The following is a 26,789-nucleotide window of genomic DNA, read 5'->3' on the forward strand; positions in this document are numbered from 1 at the left end:
GTGTCAAGCTGCTGCAGATTAGGTGCTGGCAGAGGTACACATGATCTTGAAACAGCTGGTGGCTCTGGTTTGTGGGCTCTGCGCTTGGTGCAGATACCTCTAGTTCACTCAAAAAGGAGGAATAAGTGAACAGTCAGTCCAGTTCTCTCCTTCTGCCTCTGAAGAGCCCGGTAACACACTATTCTGAGGCACAGAAGTTAATGAAGCCTCTGTTAGCCTTGTTTTCTCATCTGTAAAATGCAGTAATAGTCCCAGAGTTGTCATGAGCATTAAATATATGTAGAATGTATTAGCATAGTGCCTGACCCATAGTATGCTCTCAATAACTGGTAGCTCTTAGCATGATTATGTCATGGTCCTGACCCAAGTCTGTCTTCTATTAGAGCTATTGGAACAGTGGACATATCCCCTCTGTTCAACTGTATTCTCATTAAGGGCAAGGCCTGTGCTCATTCATCTTTTTATACCCCATAGGCCCAGCACATAGTAGGAAGTGCATACACATTTGTTGAATGAAATACTTCTTCTTTTACGTCTACCTCCTTCTTCCTCCAACCCTAGCTGGAGTCTACATGAAGAGTTATGGTTGTTAAGAGCACAGATTTTGGGATCAGACAAGTTTGAATTCTGGCTCTGCCACTTAGCACCTGTGTGACTTTTGGCAAATTACTTGACAACTCAGCATCTCACATATAACATGAAGAAAATAAATGTCTACTTCACAGAATTAAGTGAAAAAATATAGTAAAGCACAATGCCTGTCATAACTAAGTACTTGAACAGTAATGATTCTTACTATTATCATTGCTATTGTTATTATTATTGCTATCTGTTTCTTCCGGGAAAGGAGGCATCGCTCCCTCCCAATCCCCGGCATTCTGATGGGGATTAAGGAGTGTCTTGGTGAGAGGGAGTGTGATACTTTCACACTAGGGAATGGAACTTTTTCAAGGAAGATTTCCTGGAGTTGGAAAAGCAAGAGAGAGACAAGTGAGCAAGAGACACTGAATCAACCATAAATAAACCTGGGAAATGGGTGACATTTGCTTCTGGTATCTCTCTTCCGTGCCTAGGTCATTACCTCTCTCTCCAATTCAGGTTCTTAGTGATGTGCCCAGACCAGGCCAATGTTCCAGAGCCTTCTCCTCTCCTCTTCTCACCACCAAAGCTCACTTGCTCTGTATGTTCCAGCCTCTTGGGGACCAATTAGGAACTAATTTACTAATCTGAAGTCAAATGTTAACAGGCTGCTAATAGCTTTTTGTTTCCTTACTGTTCAGTGCTTTTGAGCAGCTTAACTCAGGACAGAGATTGACTTGTGGTGAAAATTGCAGGTCTGGGTGGTGGAGAGGAAGGAGGGGGCGGGTCTTTGGGCAGAGAAAACTTTCCCATGCTGCATATGCAACTGCCTACTCAGCCCTTGGTGGAGTGACTCTTGAACAGAAAAAAAGAAAGGAAGGAAACGAAGTGGAAGGGGCAGGCAGAGAGTAAACTCCTCTGAGGTCCTCAAAGTGCTAACAACCACAATAACACCTCTAAGTTGCAGCCACCCTCTTTAGCATTCACACTCACTATACTGTCAGCTCTCACTGACAATATATTTTTCGATCCTTTCTCTTTTGAGGCTTCCCCAACCCCTGCCTGCCTCAGATCCAGAGTCTCTGGCCACCTGCAGTTGCCACCTGCTGGTAGACCAGACTCTGTAGTTTTCCACCATCTTTGGGCCTCCATTCCCATTGCAGACTTGCCTTTCTCCAGTCATATTCTGCCAATGGACATTTCTTGAGGGCCTACCACATGCAAGGTCCTGTCTTTCCTCCTAGATACTACTTAGCTACTACTGTGGGGCTTTATGCAGAAATGTGCCACTAGCTATCTCACAGAGGAGATATATTTGGGCTATTTTTCCAAGAAAGAAGATAGCTTTCAATTTATTTACACACCTGGTTCCTTTAAAAAAAAAAAAGTGCAAACACTAGAGTGCTCAACTATGCTGGCTGGCCCAGGACTGAGGAATTTCCTGGGATGTTCAGGAATCAAGAAAATCCTGGATAACCCAGGATAATCGGTTACCCCCAAACATTTATTGACTGCCTACTGATTACCCAGCATGACTCTAGGCATTGATGGGTTGCCTTCCAGGCTAGCCTTAAACAAATGCCATGGCAAGTGATGCTTTGAGGCAGAAATGTTCTGGTAAATGTTTAACAAGCAGCTCTCTGGGGTTAAGGGGAGGAAGATCCCTAATTTGTAGCATTTGCTGATTTCTATGGTGTAAACACTCCCACCACAGCCAATTTCAAGCTACCAGTGTGATGTCATTGAATGTGGAACAGAGAAGAGATGCAGAGTAGAACCTCATTTAACATTTCCACCACACAGATACAATACATGTGAATAACCTCAAGAGCACAGATGGCAGTAAAATGCAGCAAAACAATTAGGAAGTGATGAGTTTAGAGTATTTATTACCTTAATTTTAATAAAGTTTACGTAACGGCAAGTTTGTATCATTTAATTTTTAATAATGGATTTGTTTAGCAGCTGACACAAAATTCCTGAAAATTTAACCATCAACTGTCACAAGTCAGTGTGAGCCAGTTCCAGCACATCACTGAAAGAATCCTGGAAAAATCATCCTTTTTCATCGTGCACGTCTCTTTCCCATTGGTATGCCACAAAAGACTGAAAACCCACCAGTTGCAATTGATCTATTCCTTTGATCTGAGCTCTGCCTTTGATATACTAATAAGAGCAAGACCAGGAATAAGGACACTTAAATTCTAATCCCAGTCTTATCATGGATTGGCTGCATGACCTTGACCTCTTTGGACTCCAGGTTCCTTCTCTGTAGAATAGAGGGTTAGATACCTGGTGTCCTTAAATGACTCTTTAAGACATGTTTTTGAGTGTGTGTGTGTTTATAGCTATATTAAGGTATAATTAATATACAATAAGCTAGACATATTTAAAGAATACAATTTGATGAATTTTGAGTGAAATCACCACAAACAAGAAAATGAGCATGTCAATCACCCCCAAATATTTTCTTGTGCCCTTTTATAATGCATCCCTTCCTGTCCCCAACTCTGTTGCTAGGTAACCACTAATCTACCGTCACTATATATAATGCTTTTAATTTTCTAAATTTTATAAAAATGGAATCATACAGTATATAGGTACTCTGCTCTTATCTTTATTATTTCCTTTCTTCTGCTTACTTTGAATTAAACTTAATCTTTTTGTAGTTTCTTATTTTGGAAGCTGAGGTCATTGATTTAAGACTTTGCTTTTCTAATGTAGCTGTTTAGTGCTATAAATTTCTTTCTGAGTACTGTGTTAGCTATATCCCACAAATCTGTATGTCTCATGTTTTCATTTTCACTCAGTTTAAAATACTTTCTAATTTCCCTTGAGACTTACTCTTGAGCCATGGAGTATTTAGAAGTGGGTTAATTTCGGTATATCTTTCATCTATCTTTTCATATATCTTTCTTTTACTGATTTTTAGCTTAACTCCACTGTGGTCAGAGAACATACTTTGCATGACTCGAATCCTTTAACTTTGCTGAGACTTGTTATTATAGAAGTAGAAGTCCTCTATGTTGTTTTTCATACTGGTTTGTTATTTATATTATGGACATCAGCCTTATCTTTATACACGTGCTGAATACATTCTTCCAGTTTATCACCAGCCTTTTAATTTATGGGTTATTTTTTTCATAAAGAGGTTTGTAATTTTGTTGTTATCAAATCTTTCATTCTTTTCCTTTGGGTTTTTATGCATGCTTATAAATGCCTGCCCCATATTTTCTTCTAAATCATCATGTTTTAAAGAAAAAGAAATAACTCCTCAGTATAAATGAGTTTTATTTTTAGCATCAAGTTTATTAATTACAAAAATAATACATGCACATGGTAAAAACATCAAGTAGAACAGAGGGCTATAGATGAAAATGAAAAGTTCCTTTCCTCTTCTCCCACTGCCCCTGCTTGCCAAATTCCACTTGCCAGAGGTAACTGTTGTTAGCAATTTCTTGTATATATCCTTCCTTCCATACATATACTGGACACATACAGACACATGCATATTTAGCCTTTTGCACACAAATAGGATACACACACACACATACACACACACACAGCTTTGAAATTTTTAATTTAACATTATATCTTTGAGCTCTTAATGTGACTGAGTATTATCACGTATTTACCAGACTGAAAGAGAGACCAGGGCAGTCAGAGAACATGGTAGGGGAAGTGCACAGGAAAAGGCATATTCAAAAGCCAACACTTAGCACAAAAACTGGCACATAATAAATGCTCAATAAATAAGTGTTAAATAACTAAGGGGAAAGAAGAACTTGAGAAAACTGGAAACAAACTGCGATCTTGACCATTCTTCTCAGGCCAGACCTGGTCTCCTGACTGAGAGTACCATCTCCCAGGGCAGTGGGGAACAATACATGATGATGGATAAGGTCACGGAGCAGCTGGTCCTCTCGCTTGCAATAACTTCCCACTGTGTGTCTCTTCTCCCACTAGATTCACTGCCTTCAGCACACTCATTTAGTTCAAACACACAGTTCACACTGACTACACAGCACGAAAATCTGGGAGCTCCAAGACTACACAGCTGAGTGATATTACAGGTCCACACTCATACAAACAGCTACCATTAATCGGTACCTACTGTGGGGTAGGCACCATGTTGTGAACAACAGCCCTGAAAGGTTAATGTCAATTTATGTCCATTTTATAGACGAGAAAATTAAGGCTCCAAGAAACCAAGTGACTTATTCAGGGTCACACTGCTAGTCAAGTAGCTTCCAGAGACAACTGTACACCTTAATCAGGACAGCCGACTCTTCTATCGACCCCACACCACATTCGCTCCTATTTCACAGACTTTGTGCTATATTCCTTGCCTGGCATTCCCTCTCTCCACTTGTCTCATCTGGTGTTCTGTGGAGGCCAGGCAGAGACAGAAACATGGGGTCGTGCAGGATCCACGCCAGACTCTGCTATATGCTGTCAGGGATGAGGAGTGAGTCAGTCAGAGGAGCCCGTGAACAAGAACACACACGTGAGGGAGGTGTTACAAGTTCAGAGAGGGAGTTGAGCCTGGGAACTGGAGAGCACCCTCAGGAGCCTGGGATACGGATACCCAGCTAAGAAACTCTAATGCAAACATTTCTCTCTCCCAAGGCGCTTTTGGTGAGCTCCTCACAAACACAGCCGTGGCTTACAGTCTTACAGACACGGGCCAGTATATCTCCCCCTACTTCAATCCTACTCATTCTCAAGGCCCACCTCAAGTCTCACTTTCCCTATTAATCCAGCTCATTCCTCTCTCTTTTGTGAATTACAGTTTTACTTAAAATCAGCACCATAAGATATATAACAAGTGTTTGTATACCCTCTTGTCCTTTAATCACTTCAAGTATCTTTTGTTCCCAGTAATTTTATTGAGATCATAATGGTTTATAACATTGTGTAATTTCAGGTGTAGATTATTATTTATGAATTTCTGAATAGACTTCATTGTGCTCACCACTAGTAGTCTTAATTTTTGTCCATCACCATACATATGTGCCTCTTTATCCTTTTCACACTCCCCAACCCCCTTCCCCTCTGATAACCACTAATCTGTTCTCTTTATCCATGTATTTTCTATCTTCCAAACACAAGTGAAATCATGCAGTATTCCTCTTTCTCTGTCTGGCTTATTTCGCTTAACATCATATCCTCAAGGTCCATCTATGTTGTTGCAAATGGAACAATTATGTCTTTTTTATGGCTGAGTAGTATTCCAGTGTGTGCGTGTATGTGCGTGTGTGTGTGTGTGTCTGTGTGTGTGTGTGTCTGTGTGTGTCTGTGTATACATGACATCATCTTTATCCATTCATCGGTAGAAGGGCACTTGGGTTGCTTCCATGTCTTGGCTTTTGTGAATAATGCTGCAATGAACATAGAAGTGCATAAATCTCTTTGGGTCATTGATTTCAAGTTCTTTGGATAAATACCCAGTAGTGGGATAGCTGGATAGCACAGTATTTCTATTTTTAATTTTCTGAGAAATCTCCATACTGTTTTCCATAGTGGCTGCACCAGTTTGCAATCCCACCAGCAGTGTATGAGGGTTCCCTTTTCCCCACATCTTCTCCAACATTTGCTGTTTTTGTCTTGGTAATTATAGCCATTCTAACTGGTGTAAGGTGATATCTCAACATAGTTTTGATATGCTTTTCCCTAATAATTAGTGATGTTGAACATCATTTCATGTGTCTACCGGCCATCTGTGTATCTTCTTTGGAAAAATATCTGTTCATGTCCTCTGCCCATTTTTGACCGGGTTGTTTGTTTTTTTGTTGTTGAGTTGTATGAGTTGTTTGTATAGTTTGGAGATTAACTCCTTGTTGGATAAATGATTTGCAAATATTTTCTCCCAGTTGGTGGGTTGTCTTTTTGTTCTGTTCATGGTTTCCTTTGCTTTGCAGATACTTTTTAGTCTGATGTAGTCCAATTAGTTAACTTTTTCATCTGATGTAGTCCCATTAGTTAACCTTTTCTTTTGTTTCCCTTGCCTGAGTAGATATGGTATTTGAAAAGATGCTGCTAAGACCAGTGTCAAAGAGTGTACTGTCTATATTTTCTTCTAGGAGTTTTATGGTTTCAGGTCTTACATTCAAGTCTTGAGTCCACTTAAAGAAAGAAGATACTCAAAATGGATTAAAGTATCTTGTTTCTTTAAGTGGACTCATTCACATGTCCTTTTTCTATTGTTTCCCTGCCTGGTCTGGGTATTGGGAGACCTGGCTGGATTCCAGTCCCAACTGTCCCACTAATGAGCTTTGTGACCTGGAGCTAGTCACCACCTCTCTGAGCCTCATCTTCCCATCTTCCAGGGTTTTTGTGAAGACACAGTCAACATTATAACACAATATAAGAATGCAAGGTATTATTGCTGAAGACATTTGAACTAAGGTGTTTCTGCCTTTTACATCCTACTTAGTGGATGGATCTATATAAGAAATAGCAATCATTGCTGCTTGTTTCACACTAGTGTCCTCAGCAAAGGTTAACAGGTTTAGAACAAGAATACTATCAAAGATTGTGCCAGATGGAGGGGGTCTATGTGCAGCTGATTCGGGGGCTCTCCTTGGAAACTACCAGGTGATTCCAGGCTTGCTTATTTTTAAAGCTTCCATCTTTCTGAGTGTTTCTTCATGTAAATGATCCGTGTCAATGCTATGAAAAATGAAAAGAATCTTGTGTCAAGTTAAGCCAGCAGACGCCATCAGAAGCTTTCCTATTATCAAGGAAAAGATTCCCATTCACACTTGCTCCATGGCACCACTCACTTACTTCACCCACTTGGCTGTCTATCATCTCCTTCCTCAGCCTTAGCTCCTTTCCTTGGGTCTCAAAAGAGAAAACACTTAACTTCCTCCTGGATTTTCACTTCTGTCCCTCCCTGCCTTTGTCTAAGGCCCTGCTCCAGTAATCCCTCAGTCCCCGCTCCTGTAAGTATAACCTCTCCCTCTCCTCTCTCTGGGCTCCTTTCTCTCAGCCTACAAATGTGTCTATCCTAAAATAAGGCAAAAAAGAAAAAGAACAACTCCCTCCTTCCTGCAGTCCCACAATTCCCCCCAGCTATGACCCCATATTGCTTCTCCTTTTCACAAACTTCTTGAAAAAGTAGTCTCCACTCCTTCTCCACTTCCTTTTCTCCCATCTCTTCAAGTCACTGCAATCTGGTTTCCGGCCCCACCACACCACTAAAATGGCCCTGGACAAGGTCATCTATGGCCTTCTAATTGCAAAATCCCATGGACACTTTGCAGTACTCATCCTTTTGGACCTCACTGCTACACTTGGTACTGTTGAGCACTTACTCTTCCTTCCTTGAAACTCACTTTTCCCATAGTTTCCAGGACATCTTTCTTTCTTGGTTTTCTCCAAGGATTTTCCTTTCCATATCTGCCTCTTAAAAATTGGTATTGCCCAGGGCCAATTACCCAGAGATGTTCTTCAGAGGTTCTCTTCTGACTCTCCCTAGAAGATCTCATCCATTGTCATGGCTTCAGCTATCATCTCCAGGGCACATTCCTACATCCAACTGCCTACCTACTAGAAAACTTCCTACAGTGTCCCACAGGCACTTCAAACTCCACATGCATGTCTCCGATTAAAACCCACTGACTACAAAAGAAGGTCCAGCTCTTTCAAGTATGTAGTGAAGTACAGTTTTGAGTTTTAAATGGATAGAAGCTAATCTTTATCTAGCAAAGTGAAATGAGTAGCCCTGCTAGTTATGCAATTGTAGGGTAAGTACACATTTAATGCCATGGAAGGGTAACAAGACCTTTAGAATTTTCTGAGTGACTTAGCAAAAGCTGTCTTACCTCCTCATATGTAGAGGTCACTTCTGAGGAATGAGTGGGCCAACAGCTTAGGAAGCCAAGAGGTCTTCTGAGAGCTAAGATACCGGTTACTCTCAACCCCATCTTTCCAAATTTAGAATTAGGAACATGTATCAGGGTGAGCTAGGAGGTTTTCTCCAGGGTCCAGTGCCTGGGAAAGGCACCAAGGCCCCTAAAACAAAATTATCTTGACGAAAGAAGGTTTAAGTGGGGCCCCTGACTCAACTCAGGGGCTTACACCTTTGTGGGCAAGGGAGAGTTTCACACATATATACCTGTGGATGATTCAAGGAGCTCCTCTAGACCCAACCACCCTGATATATACGGTACTTTAAAAAGCGATGGCTGCACACTTGGCTGTGGACCAAGGTATCTGTGCCTCAGAGCCCAAGCATAATGGTACTGCAGGGCTGGGAGGGATCCAGACCAGCCAGGGCATCACCAACCAGCCACCAAGCTTCTGTGGGACTGGGCAGGAGCAGTTCTCAGGATCGGTCCCATGTGGCAGTGAGAAACAGCAGCAGCAGCGGACTGATTCTCCAACCAGCTTTGTAAGCAAAACTGGCTCCATCTTTGGGACCAGTTTAGAAAGGGAAGGAGAGACCTCAAAATGCACTGCTACTAGAGTATGTGAGAGAAAGAGAATGATGACTGAATTTGTCCCCAGAATTCTGTTAATAGGTCTTAGTAATCACACATGGCATACAAGGCCTTGCCTACCCCCTCAGACTCATTTTTTGACACATTCTACTTTGTACTCTATGCTCCAGCAATAGCAAACTTCCTGGAGATTGCCCACCTCTATCCCCATCAAGTACCATAAACTGTGCTGCTTATTGTCTGGCTAACTTTGCTCATGCTATCTCCTGAGTCTGGACTACCCTTCTTCATCTTTACCCTCATTTCCCCTGGCTATAGTCCTGAGACTCAACTCAGGTGGCTCTTTCTCCAAAGAAGCTTTCCCTGACACTCTTGGGCTGGGTGAGTTGTCTCCTGCCATGATTACCTGATTGCATTCATCAGTTTACGTGCCTGTCTATACTACTAGGCCCACTGGCCCTGAAGAGCACAGACCGTGTCTCGTGTCTTATTCATTCCTGTCTCCTAGCACCTGGTACATCTGCCTAGCACATAGAAGATACTCAGCAAGTGCTTGTGGAATGAATGAAGGTAAGCTTTGTCACTCTGAGGCCACAACCTCTTCTTTACCCTTGGCCTTCTGAATGTCTAGACACCTAATCTTTATTGAACATATCATTAACTGTCTCCTTGCCTTGCCCCTAGATGCCCTAAATTACGAACTGGTCTGCTATATGTATTTACTATATACAGAGCACTGAGCTGGGAAGTTTACAAGGGAAAATACAATGAGGAATAAGATTCAGATTCCACACTCAAGCAGTTCTTAGAAAATAACCTTCTTCCTCCCCTCTTTCCAATTTGCAGAGAAGATGCCTCCTTTATAGGAGGCTTTCCTGGATTTACCCTCCTCTAGCCCACCACCACTTTAAATGATCCATAGTTTCCTCTCATCTTACCTCAGTAAGTATATATTTCTTTTGATTTCAGTGTTGTTTGTCTTATGTACACTCTAACATTCAAAATTTATTTGAGCTCAGTGAATGGTGTCTATTCTGTGCGTGTGTGTGTCCTTTATTTTGTATTCTGAACTATTATTGCACACTGCTATCAACCTGTCAATTGACAAGTTATAAAGGTTTGAAGGTTGGCCTGAAAACACAATGGAAGCACACTGTTTAAAAGATAAAGCAAGAGAAACAGAAAATGGTGCAACAATTTACCAAAAAAACCCCAAAAGACAAATAATCCCATGGCATCACCAACAAAATAATTTCTCCTTGCTGTCATTTAGGACCTCTACTGAAGCATACACACTATAAAGTGCTACCACATTAAATTACTCTACATTTAAAGAAACATTGGGATTGATCATTGAGTTTATTTCAATCTGTTGACAATATAGACTCCAGGCACCTCTTTCTGAGAAAGACACCATGGAGGTCCCTAAAGCCCTGAAGCTTATAATGTTGTGAATAATTCCCTCTTCCTGGGCAGTAATCAACACACTCTCAGGCTTTTGAAACTAACAGACTTCACTTTGCTAGTAGAGAACCAGCTTCTGTTTCAGCAAGACTTGTAAACAGGCTTTTATGCTGTTTTCATTTATGCTTAAGTCCATCAAACTGGCTTTGGAACGTGGAATTTTTGTACTCAGCTTTTATTTCCCATCATGTGTTCCAGTTCTGAACACCAGAAATGAATGGCCATTTGGCCACCGGTTAGCTGCCAACAAGCATAGTTGTATCCTAATCAAGAATTACTTTGTGTGTCATGTCAGCCTGCTGAGCTGGTAGACAGACATTGACCAGGAACGGACAAGACCTCCACTTTCTGTAATTGCATCATTACAGCTTCATCCCCTTGAGTCTTGAAGACTCTCAAAATGTAAACATTAAGCCCTCTAGCAGGTATTAGAAGAGAAAAGGGAAAGGGTCTAACATTAATGGAATACCTCCTACGTGCCAAGAATTGTACTAGGTACATTTGTAATTAACATCTCACTTCATTTAACCTCCGTGCTAACACCAGGTAGTCAGGTACTGGTATTAGCTTCATTTTACAGACAAGGATACTAAAGTTCAGGGAGGTTAAGTAAGCATGGTCATGTAGCTAGTAGATGCTAGACTTAGTGTTTAAGGCAGACGTAGCAGAATCTAGTTCTGGCGCTCTTTTTCCCGCACCAAGCTGCTTCACTTAGCAGGGAGATCCAGCACCACCTGTTCCCTGCCTCTCTCCCTGCCTGTGTCCAAGGAGGAGGCCTACTGGCAACTTCACTTACTTGGCCTACGCATGACCTGCCCTCAGCTTTTCTTTTCTTTTCTCACTGCAATGGGCTATGATCAAACCCAAGATGCCTGTCCTGACCCCTCCCTCTCACTTCCTCCACCACAGTAACTTACTAGAACTCCTGAAGTTTACATATTGGATGAATCAGTGCGTCACACAGCATTTGCACTCCAAAGTCCTTGAAGTCATTTCCACTTAAGTCTAGCAATGTTAGGTTCTCATTTCTGTTGAGGACAGATGCGAGGGCTCCAGAGCATGCATCTGTGAGATGACATTGTGCTAACCTACGGGGGATTGGGGATTCAAGAAATAAATCAGTTTTACCCCAAGTTCCACAATTACCCTCCATTTCATATACAGACTGGAATAAGAGTCCAATGGCCAAGGAGTCCCTGTGCACTTACCACAAGGTCTGTAGTTTGCAGGAGGGCTGTTTTAGCCCTTCACATAGCACCTGCATGCCCTCGTCCCCTAAGGCGTTGTCACTAAGGTCAAGGACTCTCAGCTGTTCATTAGTGTAGAGTGCATTGCACAAATCCTGACAGCACTCTCCAGTCAGGTTACAGGTCCACAATCTGCCAGAAAGTAAGGGAGAGAAGGCTGACATCATTTCATCTGCACTGGGTCACTTTAAGAACTGTGTTTGCCCACTAAAAAAAACACGTTAGAAAATCAGAGTATCATGTAAAAAAAAATAATCCCTTCGACCAGGGCCAAGCAGAGATTGTGGAGAGGGGAAAATTTATTCCCCCTAAATTATTTGGCTCTTCATTTATTGCTTCCCTGGAGATTCAATCACCAGGCCAAAAAATACTCATTTAATTTTGGGAGTTGCTGAAACATCAGGAAATTCTGCCTTTGGCTATAGTCCATGATACTTACGCCAGATCCTTTAACTGACAGTCAGGCTGTTTTAATCCTTCACACAGCAATTTCAGTCCCAAATCTTCAATTTTGTTATTAATTAGAAGCAGCCTTGTCAAGCTCCAGGTGGAGCGCAGGACTTGGGCGAGGGACTCACAACAAGCTGCAGAGAGGGAACATTCGGACAGCCTGGAGGGATGGGGACATCAAGGTGGCTGTTAACCACGGAAGCAGGGAGTCCCACTGAACTTCAAATGCCAAAGCCCATGAGAAGGACTAAGACAAGCAGACACTTACACAAGATTCTCAATTATACCCTTGGTATGCCGCAGACCTTCACAGAGATGCTGTACTCCTGTGTCCCCCAGGGCATTGGCAAACACAATCAGCTCTTTTAAAGTCTGACTCACTTGCAAAAAAGAAGAGAGCTCCACACAGCTAGCATCCGTGAGGTGACATGTGCTCAAGCTACCCAGAGAAAAAGAAGAAAAATGAGCCACTGCTGCATTTAGCTTCCTAGGAATGTTTTCCCAGCCTCCTCACTTAGCTAAGTCCTAGCCATCCTTCACATTTCGGTTCCTGGTCCACCTCCTTCACAGAGTCTCCTTCTGAGGTCTCCAACCCACAGCAACCTCCTCCCTTTCGCAGGGCTCATCTGACATTTCTAAATGATTCCACAGTGTTGGGCACTTGATTACACGTTGAACTGTGTCGCTCTCCAATTGTTTTACATCTGTGTGTCCTTAAGGAAAGCCTTGTCACTTGTAGTTCTTCTGCTAACTCCACTCACATCTAGTTGAGTGCATGGTAGGTAATCTTTACAGAGTTAAAATGTAATTAGTGTCATTCCTGTAAACACACAAGACCATAGTATACTGGAAAGAGCATGAGATTTGGAGAGTCACATCCTGACTATACTACCTTTTAGCAATGTGACCTTGGACAAGTCACTTATCCCCCTGATCCTCAGTTTCCTCATCTGTACAATGGGGATAAGAAAACCCACCTTATATGGTTATTGTAAGGAGTAAATTAGGTGAAATAACTTCTGGTAAGCACCAACATAGATCCTGGCACACAGTAGGCATTCAACAAGTTTAATAGTCATAAGATGATAGCAGATAGTTCTAAGAAACTTACTCTAGTTTCTCCACTTTACAGTTGGAATGTCTGAGACCCTCACAAAGATACTTCACCCCTGTATCCCCCAGGGGATTTTCACTCAGGTCCAACTCAGTAAGGCGTGGATTGCAAATAAGAACAGAGGCAAGATACTTGCAAACAGCCTCTGAGCTTTCGGGGAGAATGCTATCACACAACCTGGAGAGAAAGAAAGACCAACAGAGATAGAATTGGCTGCTTTATCATCCTACTCAACCCCTACTTGCAATACTTTATGAGCAGAGAAAATAAAGGCCCATCCATACAAAACCCCTAACCTTGAGTACGTCACAGCCAACATTTCCCATGTAAGGGACTTGTACATTGCTCCCACAACACTGTGTCCCCAAGTGGGAACTCAATAAATGGTGACTGCCCAAGAAAAGAAAAGGGTTGGGAGGAAATATCAAGATGACCTAATCTCATTTTAATTCCCTGCATAAATTTAGCACTCTATCTCATGTCTTCTTGCAAATCCCAGGGGGAAAATGCTATAATAATCATTAATAAATTTTACAGTCAAAAGCTCTTTCCTTCCCTCTTATCTGAAAGTCCATGATTCATTAATTTGCCATCCTTAGAGAGACCCAGCCCATCACCATCATCCACATAATATTCCTTCTTTGGCACAAGAGAGTAGTTTTTACTGACCTTCGTGCCTTCTCAGTCTTTGTTTCTCCATGTTAAGTAGCCCAATTCCGTGAACAATTTCCCATCAACTTTTTCTTTCGTCACTTTTAAGAATGTCTATGATATATACTACAAACTTTGAGTTCTCAATTTTCTCTTGTGTTACCAGGCTTTAAAGTCAGTCTTGAAGAGGGCTCATAAAGACATGTATCTATATCTCCCCAATTTAGAAATTTTAAATAGAGGCATTTTCCCCAAAAAATGAGCTTTAAAGTGGATTTTAGAAAGCTTTAATGCCAAAGGGGCTTCACTTCAGAAAATCACACATACATATTGTGATGGTTAATTTTATGTATCAAACTGGTTAGGTCATAGTATCCAGATATTTGGTCAAACATTATTATACATGTTTCTGTGAAGGTACTTTTTCGATGAGATTAACATTTAAATCAGTAGACACTGAATAAAGTAAATTACCCTCCATAATGTGGGTGAGTTGAAAGCTTTAATAGAAAAAGATGTGGGGCCGCCCCATGGCCAAGTGGTTAAGTTCGCGCACTCCACTTCAGCGGCCCAGGGTTTCGCTGGTTTGAATCCTGGGCGCGAACATGGCACCACTCAACAGGCCATGCTGAGGCGGCACCCCACATGCCACAAATGGAAGGACCCACAACTAAAGCTACACAACTATGTACAGGGGGGCTTTGGGAGAAGAAGGAAAAATAAAATCTTAAAAAAAAAAAAAAGAAAGAAAGAAAAGAAAAAGATTGACCTCCCCAGAAGAAGAGGGAATTCTGCTGGCAGACTGCATTTTGGACTTGAACTGCAACATTGGCTCTTTCCTGTGTCTCCAGCCTGCCAGCCTACCCTAAAGATTTTGAACTTGACAGCTGTCATAGTCCATGTGAGTCAACTCTTTAAAATAAATCTCTCTATATATTCATACTCACCTTATTGGTTCTGTTTCTCTCAAGAACCCTGACTAATACATATATGATAGTCATTACCATGGACTTTGAAGTCAGACACATCTGGCTTTCAAATTGTGCCTTTGCCAAGTTATTTAGTCTTATGACCTTGGATCTCTATTTCCTTATCTGCTAAAATGAGGATAATAATCTGAACTTCTCAGAACTGTTGTGTGAATTAAAGGAAATCATGTATACAAAGCACTCAGCACAATGTTTAGCACAAAGTAATTGCTCAATAAGTGTGGGTTATTATTATTGTCATTGATGTTATTGCCACTTACAACGAAAATTCTCTCCCTAAACTTGTTACATAGGAACAGTTTTAGGGACTGCCACTTTTATTCATCCTCTCCTTGACTCCTTGAAATCTTTTGATCACATAACATCCATCTTGAGTTGTGTATTTTTAAAATTTTTCCTACAGTATGGAACAATTTTAATAGTTACAACTTACTTGAGCTTCTGTAATTTGCAGTTTGGATCTTTCAAGCCTTCACAGAGAAATTTAAAAGCTGAAGTTTCCAGTTTGGTTTCACTCACTTCCAGTTCAGTGAGGCACTGACTGGTGCTGAGAACAGCTGCTAGCGCCTCACAAGAAGCGGGAGAGATAAGGCATCGGTACAACCTTCAGAGAACAGAAGAATAACCTCATTACGTTATTCAGGCTCTTCCCCCACACAAACAGCAATTGACAAAAACTGATACGAACACAGACAAATTCTCCTTCTAGCAGTTACCTCAATGTCTGTAAGATACAGTTTGAGTGTTTTAATCCTTGACACAGAAGCTTCACTCCTGAATCTTCCAGGGTATTTTTTACAAACTCCAAATTTGTCAGACACTGGTTGGTTTCAAACACTAAGGAGAGGTCCCTACCACAAGAAGCTGTGAGGCGGCAGAAAATCAGTCTGTGTGGAGAAAAAGTCATTTCAGAGAGGAAAGAAAATAAGACTCTTTAAAGGTACCTGTTTGCACCTTACTGATGTAATGAATTCTTTCCATTCATTCAACAATTAATCTATTGGGTGCTTCCCACTGTGCGAGATGCTGAAAACACAGAAATAATTAAGACCCAGATCTGCCCTCAAGGAATTCCCAGTTAATGGGGGAAAAAGTTAGGAAATCATAAGTGATGATACAGTGTGAAAAGCACTGCACAAGTGGTATGCACAAGGCATCCTGGGGACACAGAAGGTGGCAGAATTCAGCCTAGCTTTGGATGAGGTTTGGAGGATCAGGAAATACTTATGAGGAAGAAATGCTTGCATGCTTTTGTGAAGGGGAACTGCAATTGAACAGGAGTTAGGTGGATGAGGAGAATGGCAGTGGGAGAGCGGGAGGAGCTGAGGGGCAATCTGGTCATGGAGCAGCCTGTGCAAAGGCCAGGAGGCAAGAGAGAAGATGCTTTGTTTGAAAAACTGCCAATCATCTGCTATGGCCTATTTTAACAGCCTGGAAGGCTCTATATCAAACTAGTAACAGTGATATCTTCTAGGTTGGGGAAAGAGTGGGATTATAGGGAGACGTTTACTTTCTAGGTATCAAAAGATTACTTACAATAATCAAAAGCTATCGAAAAAATACTTTTTTTTAAATTTTGAAAAACATAAAGCATGCTTATTATAAATAATTTTTACAATAGAGAAAAATATAAAGAATAAAGTTTCTTTTTAAGTATTCCTACCATCCAAAGACAACCACTATTAAAATTTTGGTATATAACTTTCCAGATTTTTTTTTTAAAGATTGGCACCTGAGGTAACAACTGTTGCCAATCTTCTTTTTATTTGTTCTTTCTTTTTTTTCTCTTCTCCCCCCCAAAGCCCCTCAGTACAGAGTTGTATATTCTAGTCATGAGTGCCTCTGGTTGTGGCATGTGGGACGCCACCTCAACGTGGCCTGATGAGCGATGCCATGTCCGCGCCCAGGATCCAAACCAGTGAAACCTTGGGCGGCCAAAGTGGAGCGCGTAAACTTAACCACTCGGCCACGGGGCCGGCCCCTTAACTTTCCAGATTTTTAATACATGCATACGTGTAGAGTTATATGTTCTTTGTAACAAACAAAATCATATAAAGATGTATTTTTAAAAGATAAAAACTTTGTCCCAACCGCCCCTCCAATTCCACCTCCCAGACATAACCAATGTTAAGAGTCTGGTGTATATCTTCCCACTTCTTTCTCCAAGATCACAGAAACACATGCAAACACACACACAGAGGATTTGCTTGTACATTTTACAAAAATGGGACCATGGAAAACATTATGTCAACTTTACATGCACTTTGTCATTCAGGCCCATAGTTAGAAACAGATTCAATTATAGCACAAGGTCACATAGTAAGTGGCAGGGTAGGGCTCAGCCTAAGGTCTGTCTGGTTTATTCTGTAGGCTTCAGAAAGCCAGCGGAGGTTTAAAGAGACATGGTCAGATCCCTCTGATGACAGGGTAGGGCAGAAGACAGATCTGATGTCAGAGGGTTGCAGTGGTCCAGGGAAGAAATGGGGGAGGAGGGGGCTGGATTAGCATTGTGGGGGGGGGGGTGTAAGTTGACGGATTAGAGACACGTTTTAGGAGTGGGAATGGCCAGGATTTATGACCATTTAGGGTGACTACAGTGCTCAGTCCTGGGCCAATGGAGAATGAGGCTGTTCTCTGGCTCCACCCTCTTCCTCCAGGGGGTACCTGAGGCCAGTGAGGACTTGGGGCTGTTTCCTATTCTAGAATATCCCATCTCTTGGAAAACCATTATGGGGGGGTACTTTTTGTACTTGATTACAAGTGCTTCATGTTCTTGATTCTAAGTCTTTTCTGACCACCCCTGTTTCTTCCCATGGAGGGATCTTATTTTCGCATCTGCCAGCACTAGCACCCCCCATCCCCCCTCATTGTCTTTCCTCAGAGCCCTTGGAGGAAAAGAGAGATGCCTCTCTCTTTTCTCTTTGGGCACAGTAGGCAGGCATGTTTGGCCTGTACCTCCTCTGGCCCCCAGCTGGAGAGGTGAGACCTGATGGGAGGTGTCCTATAGTGCGGCAAGGCAGTTAGGGGGTCTTTACGTGGGTTTGGGTGAGGGAGGGCAAGGGGAAGGGAGGAGATCGAGTGGGAAGGGAGGGGACATCCCCACAGGGCCAGTCAAGCCCCTTAGCCCCTCAGCAGCCACAGCCTTGAAACCCGACGACCCCGGTGGTGGGTTCCAGCATGGCAAGGTGGTGGCCTTCATCAATGAGAAGATAGCCAGGCATGCAAAAGGCCCTGAGTTCTACCTTGAGAATATATCCCTGTCCTGGGAAGAGACGGAAGACAAGCTCAGGGCCATCCTGGAGGACAGCGCAGTGCCCAGCAAGGTCAAAGAGGCCTGTGCCTGGGGCAGCCTGGCCCTGGGCCTGCACTTCACCTGCAGGCAGGGCCGGTTTCATGGGCACAGAGTGCAGTGGCTGCAGGACTTCGCCAAACTACATAAGTCAGACGCACAAGCCTTGGCCTCAGATGTGAAGAAGCTCACAGTGCAGCAGATGGAGAACAAGGAGACAGCCTTCCAGCTGCTGCGGCAGACTTACGCCAACCTGGCAGAGATGCAGAAAGAGCGGGACCTTCTAAGGTGGAAGCTCCTTCAGGCCCTAGGATTCCCCAGACTTGCTCCCTGCCCTGTCTCCCCGCCACACCCCCTGCCCCCCTTTCCATCCTCAGAACAGGTCTCAACCTTGTCCACTTCTCTCCAAGAGCTGGGGTCTCCCCGGGAGCAGGTAGAAGGAGGAGCAAGTGAGAAGGGAGAGGAGGGTGGCCGCTGCTTCTACTGCCACCGCTGCTGGCGTTGCAGGAGGAGGAGGAAGACAGGAGAAGGATGCGGAGGGGGAAGAGGCCGCAAAGGAGCTGGGTGGAGGCCTCCTGCAGGTTCTTGGAGCTGTGGAGCAGAAATAATTACCCCTCTGGCAGGCAGAGGGAGGGAGCTCTCAGGTCTGTGGAAACAGCCATGTTTTATTTCTCTGAGACCCTGAAGCCCGGGTCCACAGTCTCCCCGGCATCCCTTCCTGTGCAGCTCCCGGCCTCATTCACATACCCCTTCTCATGCCCCTTACTCCCCTTCCCAGAGTCAGCCACAGCATCCCCACCAGCAGCAATGTTCACATCAGGGGCTCCATCTCAGACGGCTCCCCACTGGGGGCCTAGTGTTACCTTAGGGTCTAATGTGGGGGCTCAGGGTATAGACCTTCAATCCCAAAGACACAGGAGAGACTTCGATCCCCATCATCAGAGAAGACCTCCAGTATTTCACAGGCCCGAGGATTGGGACTGCCCTTGGTGTAAGGCCGTAAATTTTTCACAGAGGGAGATTTGCTTCCGCTGCGGGAGGGGAATCTAGCTACAAAACCCTTGAATTCAAAAATGTGAAACAGAACAGAAAAATATCCCAAAGGGAAATCAATTTTCAGAGGCAGGGGAAGAGGTAGGGGAGGGTTTGGGGGGAATGGGTGGGTGGATGGATGGGGCAACTGGGTTGTGAGAGAAGTGGGAAGTGGGATGGAAGGTGGGGTGTGAGGTGGCCACTGGGGAGGTTATAGATTAGGGGGCTGGCAGGAGAGAGATGTAGAGACATGTTTGATGACTCCCTTTGCGTTCCAGAGCATTGGCATTCCACACCCCAGAAGTGCTGCAGCTTCTATTTGTGTCTCTCTCCCTCAGCCCCGGTATCTGGTGGACCTGGGCAGCTATGTATACAACGAACCACTCCCTCCCCAACCTAAGCTATAGATGATTGGAGCAGGAGTGGGCATTTGACCCATCCTGAGCAAAACAGATTCTCACACTAGACAATCTGAACAGAGAGGCAGATGCCAAAGTCAGGATGGTGTTGGGAAATGAAACAATGGGTCACTTGGAGTTGGGGCCAAGGTCAGAGCCATGGATGCCAAGGCCTGACCCTGGCTGTGGGGGAGCAGAACTGGGTGCTTTACAGAGGCCAAGTGTCTCTTAGAGGATGACATTATGAGGTCCCAGGGAACACACAGGCACAGAGAAGTAGAAAGGAGTTGATCCTGTGACCCCAGAGATGGAAAGAGTGGCAGCCCGGCCACTTTTCCACTTTCTGCAATTGTGCTTTGTGAAAAGCTACTTTACACAGATCCCCTTTTCTTGAAGCTAAGTTGAGCGGGTTCCTGTTCTGGGCAACCAGGTTATTTCCAAGACAGAAACTGACACAATAAGAGCAGTTGCAAACCACAGGCCATCAAAGAAAATGTTGGACCTGGCTGGGGAGGTCCTCAGGGAGTGCCAGGTAGTGGGGATTCCTGGATCCCCAGAGTCTCCAGGAATGAACTAGACAGGAAGCTCTTTCATGTTCTCAGCAAGTTATATCACAAGAAACAATCAAAACAGGCCTGGGGCAAACCAGGCTTACACCACAGCAGAGATGTGCCACCTCTAAGGGAATCCCTCAGGGCTGCATACAGAGGATGCCAGCACCAGCTGCAGGTGAGGACTGCTATGGCTGTTCAGCCCCATGACAGGAGAAGCCTCCCCAATGCCCAGTGATCAGAACTGGGGACAGTCAGATCTGATCAAGGAACTCACGCCACAGCCAAGGAGGTGAGTCAGCAACTGACGGTGCCTAAGGGTGGGCTGGGCTAGACCACAGACCAAAGCATGGTGCCATCCTGAGGGATTCTCTCCCCCAGCCCACCACCAGGACAATAGTAGGAGCGGAGTCTGGCTAGAAAGCCCTCAGTGGATTCAGAAATGTGGAATAGAACATATCCCAACGGGATATCAATTTCCAGAGGGAGGGGGTAAACTGGGAAAGGGGGAGTGGGGAGGATGGTCTGCATCTCCCCCTCTGATGACGATAAGATGTCTTGAGAGGGGCTAAATGTGTGGTTTATCCTGCAGGTGGCAGGATGGTGAGGATTCACACCTGGACCAGACTGAGATAACTAGAGGAGCCCTGGACATCGCCTGGAGACTGAGGACCTAGGAACTGAAGCTGACATAGACCTGGGACATCTCTGCAGCGGCTGGATGTGACCTTGGGCTGTCTCCTGTTGGGGCAGGTGTGGAGGTGTGGACAGACATCAGGATGGTTGCCATTGCCCAAAAGCCCCTACCCCCACCCCGACCTTCTGTCCTCATTCACTCTCCAGTGCTTTGTCTGAGGGACACACCGGCAAGATCCCTAACCTGCACTTGTCAGAAGTGTTCTTGGGCTCATTTCTACCATTCTAGAGCCAGGTTTCCCAAACCCAGCACTCTTGACACTTGAGGTTGGATAATTGTTGCAGGGGGCTGTCCAGTACACTGTAGGACGTTCAGCAGAACCCTGGCCTCTAGTAGAGGCCAGGAGCACATCACCCCCTAACTGTGACAACCAAAATTATCTCCAGATATTGTCACATGCCCACTGGAGAGCAAAATCGTCCCTGATTTGGAACCACGGAGGCAATGAGGCATGTAGCGGTAGTCAGAACAGAGGGAAGAGAGTTGCAAGGGGAGTGTGCTCAGCAGTGCCCGGGGCTGCAGGGGGGCCCCTAAGATAGGAGGTGAAAAGTGCCCACTGGGTCTGGCGTTCACTTTCGATCTTTGAGCAGGTCTGGGTACAGGAGGGGCAGAAGGCAAACTGCAAGGATTGAGGATGTGCACTCAGTGAGGGAGGCTTTCCTTCAAGGACTTCTGGCTGCGGAGGGAAGGAGTGAGGTGGGATACATGGCTGAGAGAGGGTTCTTTTGAATATGGGAGAAACTTGAGCCATGAGGAAGGAGATAGCTGAAGAAAGCTTGAAAACGCAAGAAATATGTAAACGAATGAGGTAGATCCTGCAGACTGTACTGGAGGCACGTCCATGGTACTGTTCAATGAAAAAAAAACACGACAGGGTCAATTTTGTTTTTTTGTGAAACAAAACCCCCAAAAGTTCTATAAATGCGTATATATATGCTACGTATATTATAGATTTATGTGTGCTTTACGTTACAGATTTATGTTTGAATAAGCATAGAAAAAGGTCTGGAAAGATATTCAGCAAAAAAGGTATTACCTAGGGAGGGTGGGATCAAAGTCAGAATAGGAAATAGGAGTTGGCGATGTGGAGGTATGGGGTGGGATGGGGTACAGGGCAGTAGGGTGGAAGGCTTTTATATCTTTACATACTTCTGTGTTTTATAAAGTGAAACAATTAAGTGCTCACAAAAATACAAAAATAAAAGGCAGTGAATTTACTGGGTTGGGCGGGTTTGGAAAGGCCACCTCTTCCTCTGGGACTAGAAGGAAAGAGAACAGACACTGATCTGTATGTTGAGGGGGTGGGAAACCAACGGGGTTCATGCCTGTGTGTTCGTGATGTGGACGGACAAGCAGACAAGACACCTGAGAGTGAGCAAGGACCGAAGGTCAGGGTGGGAGTGGGGGCTTCTGAGCAACGGCACTATGGGGAATAACTGAGGGAGATGGAGGTGGGGAATGGAGGGAGAGAAAAGGATCATCCAGCTGCATGGACTGAGATAGAACCCAACTGAAAGAAAACCAACCAGGAGGACTGTGGAATTCTGGAAGGAAAAGGAAGGAGGTTAGGTCCAGCAGGGACACCAGACACAAATCTCTTAGGTGTTACAGCCTGCCACCCATTTACTACAGCAAAAACAGCACCTACAAAAGGGGAAGAGGCAGGAGGGGCTGGCAGGGATCTGTGCCTGACTCCCTACCCCTTCTAGGCTCATAGCACATCTTTTCATTTGCTTTTTCGCTATAGAAAACAGAGCACTAGTTATACTTTTTCTTCAGGTGCGATCGTCTGGGAGTACAATTTCTAGCAACCCAGTCTTTACCTGCAAAGATCTAAGAGTTTAAAGCAAAGTTCAACTTACTTCAGGTCTCTGATTTTACAATCTGGATTACGCAGTACTTGGCAGAGCAAGTGTAGCCGAGACACTGGCAAATTGCACAGCTGGAAGGACCTAAAAGAGGTGAGAAAGCAAAAATAATTTAAAACAAAATAATTAAAAACAAAATTTTAAGCCAAAGTCTTATTTTGGCTTTTGTTACCATACTAGTACTAACCTACCTCTTCCAAAAACCTTAGGAGGTATTACTCCATTTTGAAAATAAGGAAATAAAAGTTCCCCCAAAATTAAATAATTTGCTCAAGGTCACATAGGTAGGAAGAGAACGGAGGTCAGTATTCAGGTCTATCTGACTCCAAAGCCAAAGCCACTGTTACTGTGTGCCAGGCATCAAGGTAAGCACTTTAAATACACAAATTATCTTATCTGGTCCTTAATTCAACGAAAGGTATTGTAGTCACTATTTTGCAGATGCTCAGAGAGGTCAAGTGACTTGCCCGAGCTATCTTTACAATATAACTGATTCTTGGTCATCAGTACGAATAGAAAAATTAATGACCGTAACTGAGAACTAGGAAAGTTCAATAGTAAACTCCCACTTAGTCAACATGCTTAGGAAAGGAGTATTTGGGGTTAAATTTTGAAGAGAATTTAAGCCCTCCAATAAAGGCAGTACGGTTAGGGGTATGAACTCCATCTAAGGTTGATTTTCTGGAAATCCAGAATGAACTAGAAGCCGCTTTTTGTTTCCATCAGTGTTTAAAAATCTCTCAATGTATTTGCCCATTATTTAACTTTATAATATACAGTTGGACTGAAGGTATCATGAATTCCTCAAGGCACTATAGCCAAGGTCCTTCATAATTCTGAGTCCATGTAACCTCTCCTACTCCTTTCCTTCTAGTCCCAAACACAAACACTTGCTGTACCTCCTTTCTTCTCCCCACTTTCCTCAAACACACATAGCTCACGCTCATTTCTACCTCTATGCTACTGCCCACTGAGGAAATACAACTATCAGATAAAAGACTCAGGTTAAATCACTCCCCAAGTAGTGCTCACTTGTGCTTCTGCTCACTCTTGTCTCCTTCTCAAGGTCCACTACCCCTCAGCTGGCCCTACAACTAAAGGAGAGGTAACTGTCCATCTTAAACTGAGTACTGAGAACAGACTTACAACCACTGGCATTTTCTAGATAACACAGGCATAAGCTTTTTTGGCTGCTTTAGTCAGTAAGTCAGGAGAACTGTATTTTATAGTGCACAGAGTCCATATTATTATATACGTGGTTTACCTAAGCCTCTTTGAACTCCAGCTGTGGACGCTCTGTGCAGGTGCAAGTCTCATGGAAAGAGCCCAGGCTTTACAGCAATAAATACAGGAGTGCAGCTCTGCCCCTTACTAACCTGGAGCTCTTGGAGGCCTCAGTGATGAAGTATACGCAGAGGAGAGTGACAACCAATTCAATGCTAAGTTTGCAAGCTTTTCCAGAATAGTCATCAACATCAAAATAGCAAAGTCCCCAATGATAATCTTGATGACTTATGTGCTCATAACACTTTATAATTACAAAGCGCATTCACAGAGTGACAATGAAGACTAATAGATACACACACACACACTCATACACACACACTTACAGAGGCTAGCCCAGGGCCTGGCACATAGTAAGTGCTCAAAATGTTAGCTTTCCCTCAGTGTCTACCTACGACAGTGTTCAACATGCGATAGATATTCAATAAATCATTATTGTGTTGATTGACATAAAATATGGAAAACAGAGATGTTCCTTTTTATTTATAGACAATGCTAGAAATGATCATGTGCCTGAATACTTAAAATAAACAGTAAAGTCCATTGTTTCTGAAGGCCAAAACACAGGAGAAAAGACATTACTATACTTACTGATTAAGTGTCAAAGCTGGTGGCATGAATGCTGAGGCTCGCTCTTCCTCCTCAAATCCAAGTAGATGCTGGCACTTCAGAGTCACTGACAGGTGACTGTGACTACTTTTTACACAGAACGACATAGCCAGAATGTCCATTTTTGTATAGGTAGGTTGAAGCAGTATAATTGAATTTAAATCACCAATTATCCTTTTTGCATATTCTTCTTCCTGAATCTCATACAAGCAGTGAAACAAGTCCATTGGCTCAATCTGTAGCCTAGAAGATTTATCCTTTATTTCTTTCTCAGTCCACTTCAATAACTCCTCTCGAAGTCCTGGAGAGACTTTTCTGCCAAAAGTAGTTTCCAAAGCCTTCCCCTTTCCTTTATGTAAGAGGCCAAACAAGAACTGTATCGTTAATGACGAAAACCCTTTTCCATATTGTTGGAATATTTCTTGCCACGTTTTCCCCACTTGATCAAAAAACATCCAGCTGCTGTCATTCTTCAGCGCATAGAACACAGCAGTCAAGAACTCTTGGAAACTGAAGTGAAGGAAAGTGTAGACATTGACACCTCCTTCAGCTTTTTTCAAAAAGTGATTGAGAAAAGTGCAGTTGGTATCATACACTCCTATCCCATGTCTTCTGAGGTCGCTGACTTCAAATAGGACCTGCTGGTTCTGCAGTCCCTTTGCAGCCAAAGAGCAAAGGCCCCACAGGCAACTTTGTCCCTTCCACACGGAGACGCCTGTAAGGGTTTTGAGGCACTTGGAAAAGTAGAACAGATACACATCAGTCATGGTCTGAAGTGACCTCATGAGAGTCCTGTCATCATCTCCCTGTGACTGCAGGACACTGCAGATCATCCAGGAGATGATGGGAAGAGAAGACATAATGTCAAGGCCCTCATTTTCTCGTAGATCATAAAAGACTCTCATTGCTGTATTAGCACCCAAAAACTGACTCAAGAAATATGCTCTCTTTTCAGCATCTGTAAACCACAGGATCTCTGCCTGGATAGGTTGTTTTAACAGAGAGTGGAGTTTCTTCATGGTCGTAGGTCGGGCGGTTATCAGGAGGGATGATTCGGGGAACAGCTTTTTCCTCACAAAACTACATAAGAGGGTCTCTACTGGCTTCCTTTCCTGGGGGTTAGCACTAAGATCCTCTTCCTGGTCACCTACAGTGTGCTGAAGCTCAGGAAATCCATCAAGAATAAACAGAAGCTTCTCTGGATACATAAGAGTAACGTCCAGGATGGGTCCGTTTATATCTTGAAAAGTGTTAGTGATCAGGTCAGCAGCACTAAGGTTAGCAATATGGCTTATTTCTCTGCAGTTTACATAGATGAGATAGTCAAACCTGCCTGGAGTGACCGTTCCCGCTGCCCAGTCAAACATGAACTTGTGCACCACAGCTGTTTTCCCAGTCCCCGCACATCCCTGAAGCACCACAGTTCGGGATGAGCTGGAGCCCTCTTCATCGGGATCAAAGACATGTTCCATCTCAATAAAATTATCTTGTTGAGGAATTCCACAGGATGCCTCTTCTGATATACAGTGCTCTTTTACAACAAGCAGTCGCGACTCTATATGCTTGCCATGGTGATAACATTTATCGACTCCTATTTTTAGGTATTTTTCTTTTAGATGTTTTCTAAATACTTCCCGGTAATCTAATGAGGTGACACCAAAAGTTAGTAACCACAGAATCCTAAGCAACAAACAACTATAACTAATACTACCATCTTCACTTGGATGTCTCACTTACAGGTCTAAACCTGAGCTCTTGATTTCTACGCCACTGCTCCCTCCCCAAAAAAAACTCTCCCCAAGCATTTCATTTCAGTTAAGTGGTGCCACCCAGTTGCTGAAAAAAATATTAGGAGTTATTCTTTATTTCTTTTTTCCCTTGAATCCTTCACATCCCATCAATTAGCAAGGCCTAACATTTAAACCTCCAAAATAAGTTTCCAATCCACTTATTTATCACTAGGTCCTCAAATACTACCCAAGTACAAGGCACTATCAGCTCTTCCCTGGACTGCTGAAATCACCTCCTACTCATCTACTCTTGCCCATCTATGGCTCCTCTCCACACAGCAGCCCATGTGATCTAAAAATATCAACTACATCATGTCACTGCCCTGCCCA

At 43.6% G+C, this 26,789-nt stretch overlaps 1 protein-coding gene across 1 annotated transcript in view; it reads right to left on the bottom strand.

Annotated features, from left to right (window-relative positions):
• Window positions 1–6,594: 6,594 nt before the first annotated feature.
• LOC124246100 (NACHT, LRR and PYD domains-containing protein 12-like) overlaps window positions 6,595–26,789 on the bottom strand; it is a 36,567-nt gene continuing 16,372 nt past the window's right edge. The window contains exons 4-13 of the mRNA XM_046674047.1: window positions 24,652–26,311; window positions 22,771–22,860; window positions 15,658–15,828; window positions 15,375–15,545; window positions 13,299–13,478; window positions 12,456–12,626; window positions 12,177–12,347; window positions 11,699–11,869; window positions 11,408–11,578; window positions 6,595–7,251 (exon numbers count right to left, since the gene is read on the bottom strand). Of these exons, the coding sequence (XP_046530003.1) occupies window positions 7,170–7,251; window positions 11,408–11,578; window positions 11,699–11,869; window positions 12,177–12,347; window positions 12,456–12,626; window positions 13,299–13,478; window positions 15,375–15,545; window positions 15,658–15,828; window positions 22,771–22,860; window positions 24,652–26,311 (3,038 nt within the window). The 3' untranslated portion in view covers window positions 6,595–7,169. The remainder of the gene's footprint in view (window positions 7,252–11,407; window positions 11,579–11,698; window positions 11,870–12,176; window positions 12,348–12,455; window positions 12,627–13,298; window positions 13,479–15,374; window positions 15,546–15,657; window positions 15,829–22,770; window positions 22,861–24,651; window positions 26,312–26,789) is intronic.

The sequence above is a fragment of the Equus quagga genome, chromosome 10 (genome assembly GCF_021613505.1).
Source record: "Equus quagga isolate Etosha38 chromosome 10, UCLA_HA_Equagga_1.0, whole genome shotgun sequence".
Classification (NCBI taxonomy): Eukaryota; Metazoa; Chordata; class Mammalia; order Perissodactyla; family Equidae; genus Equus; species Equus quagga.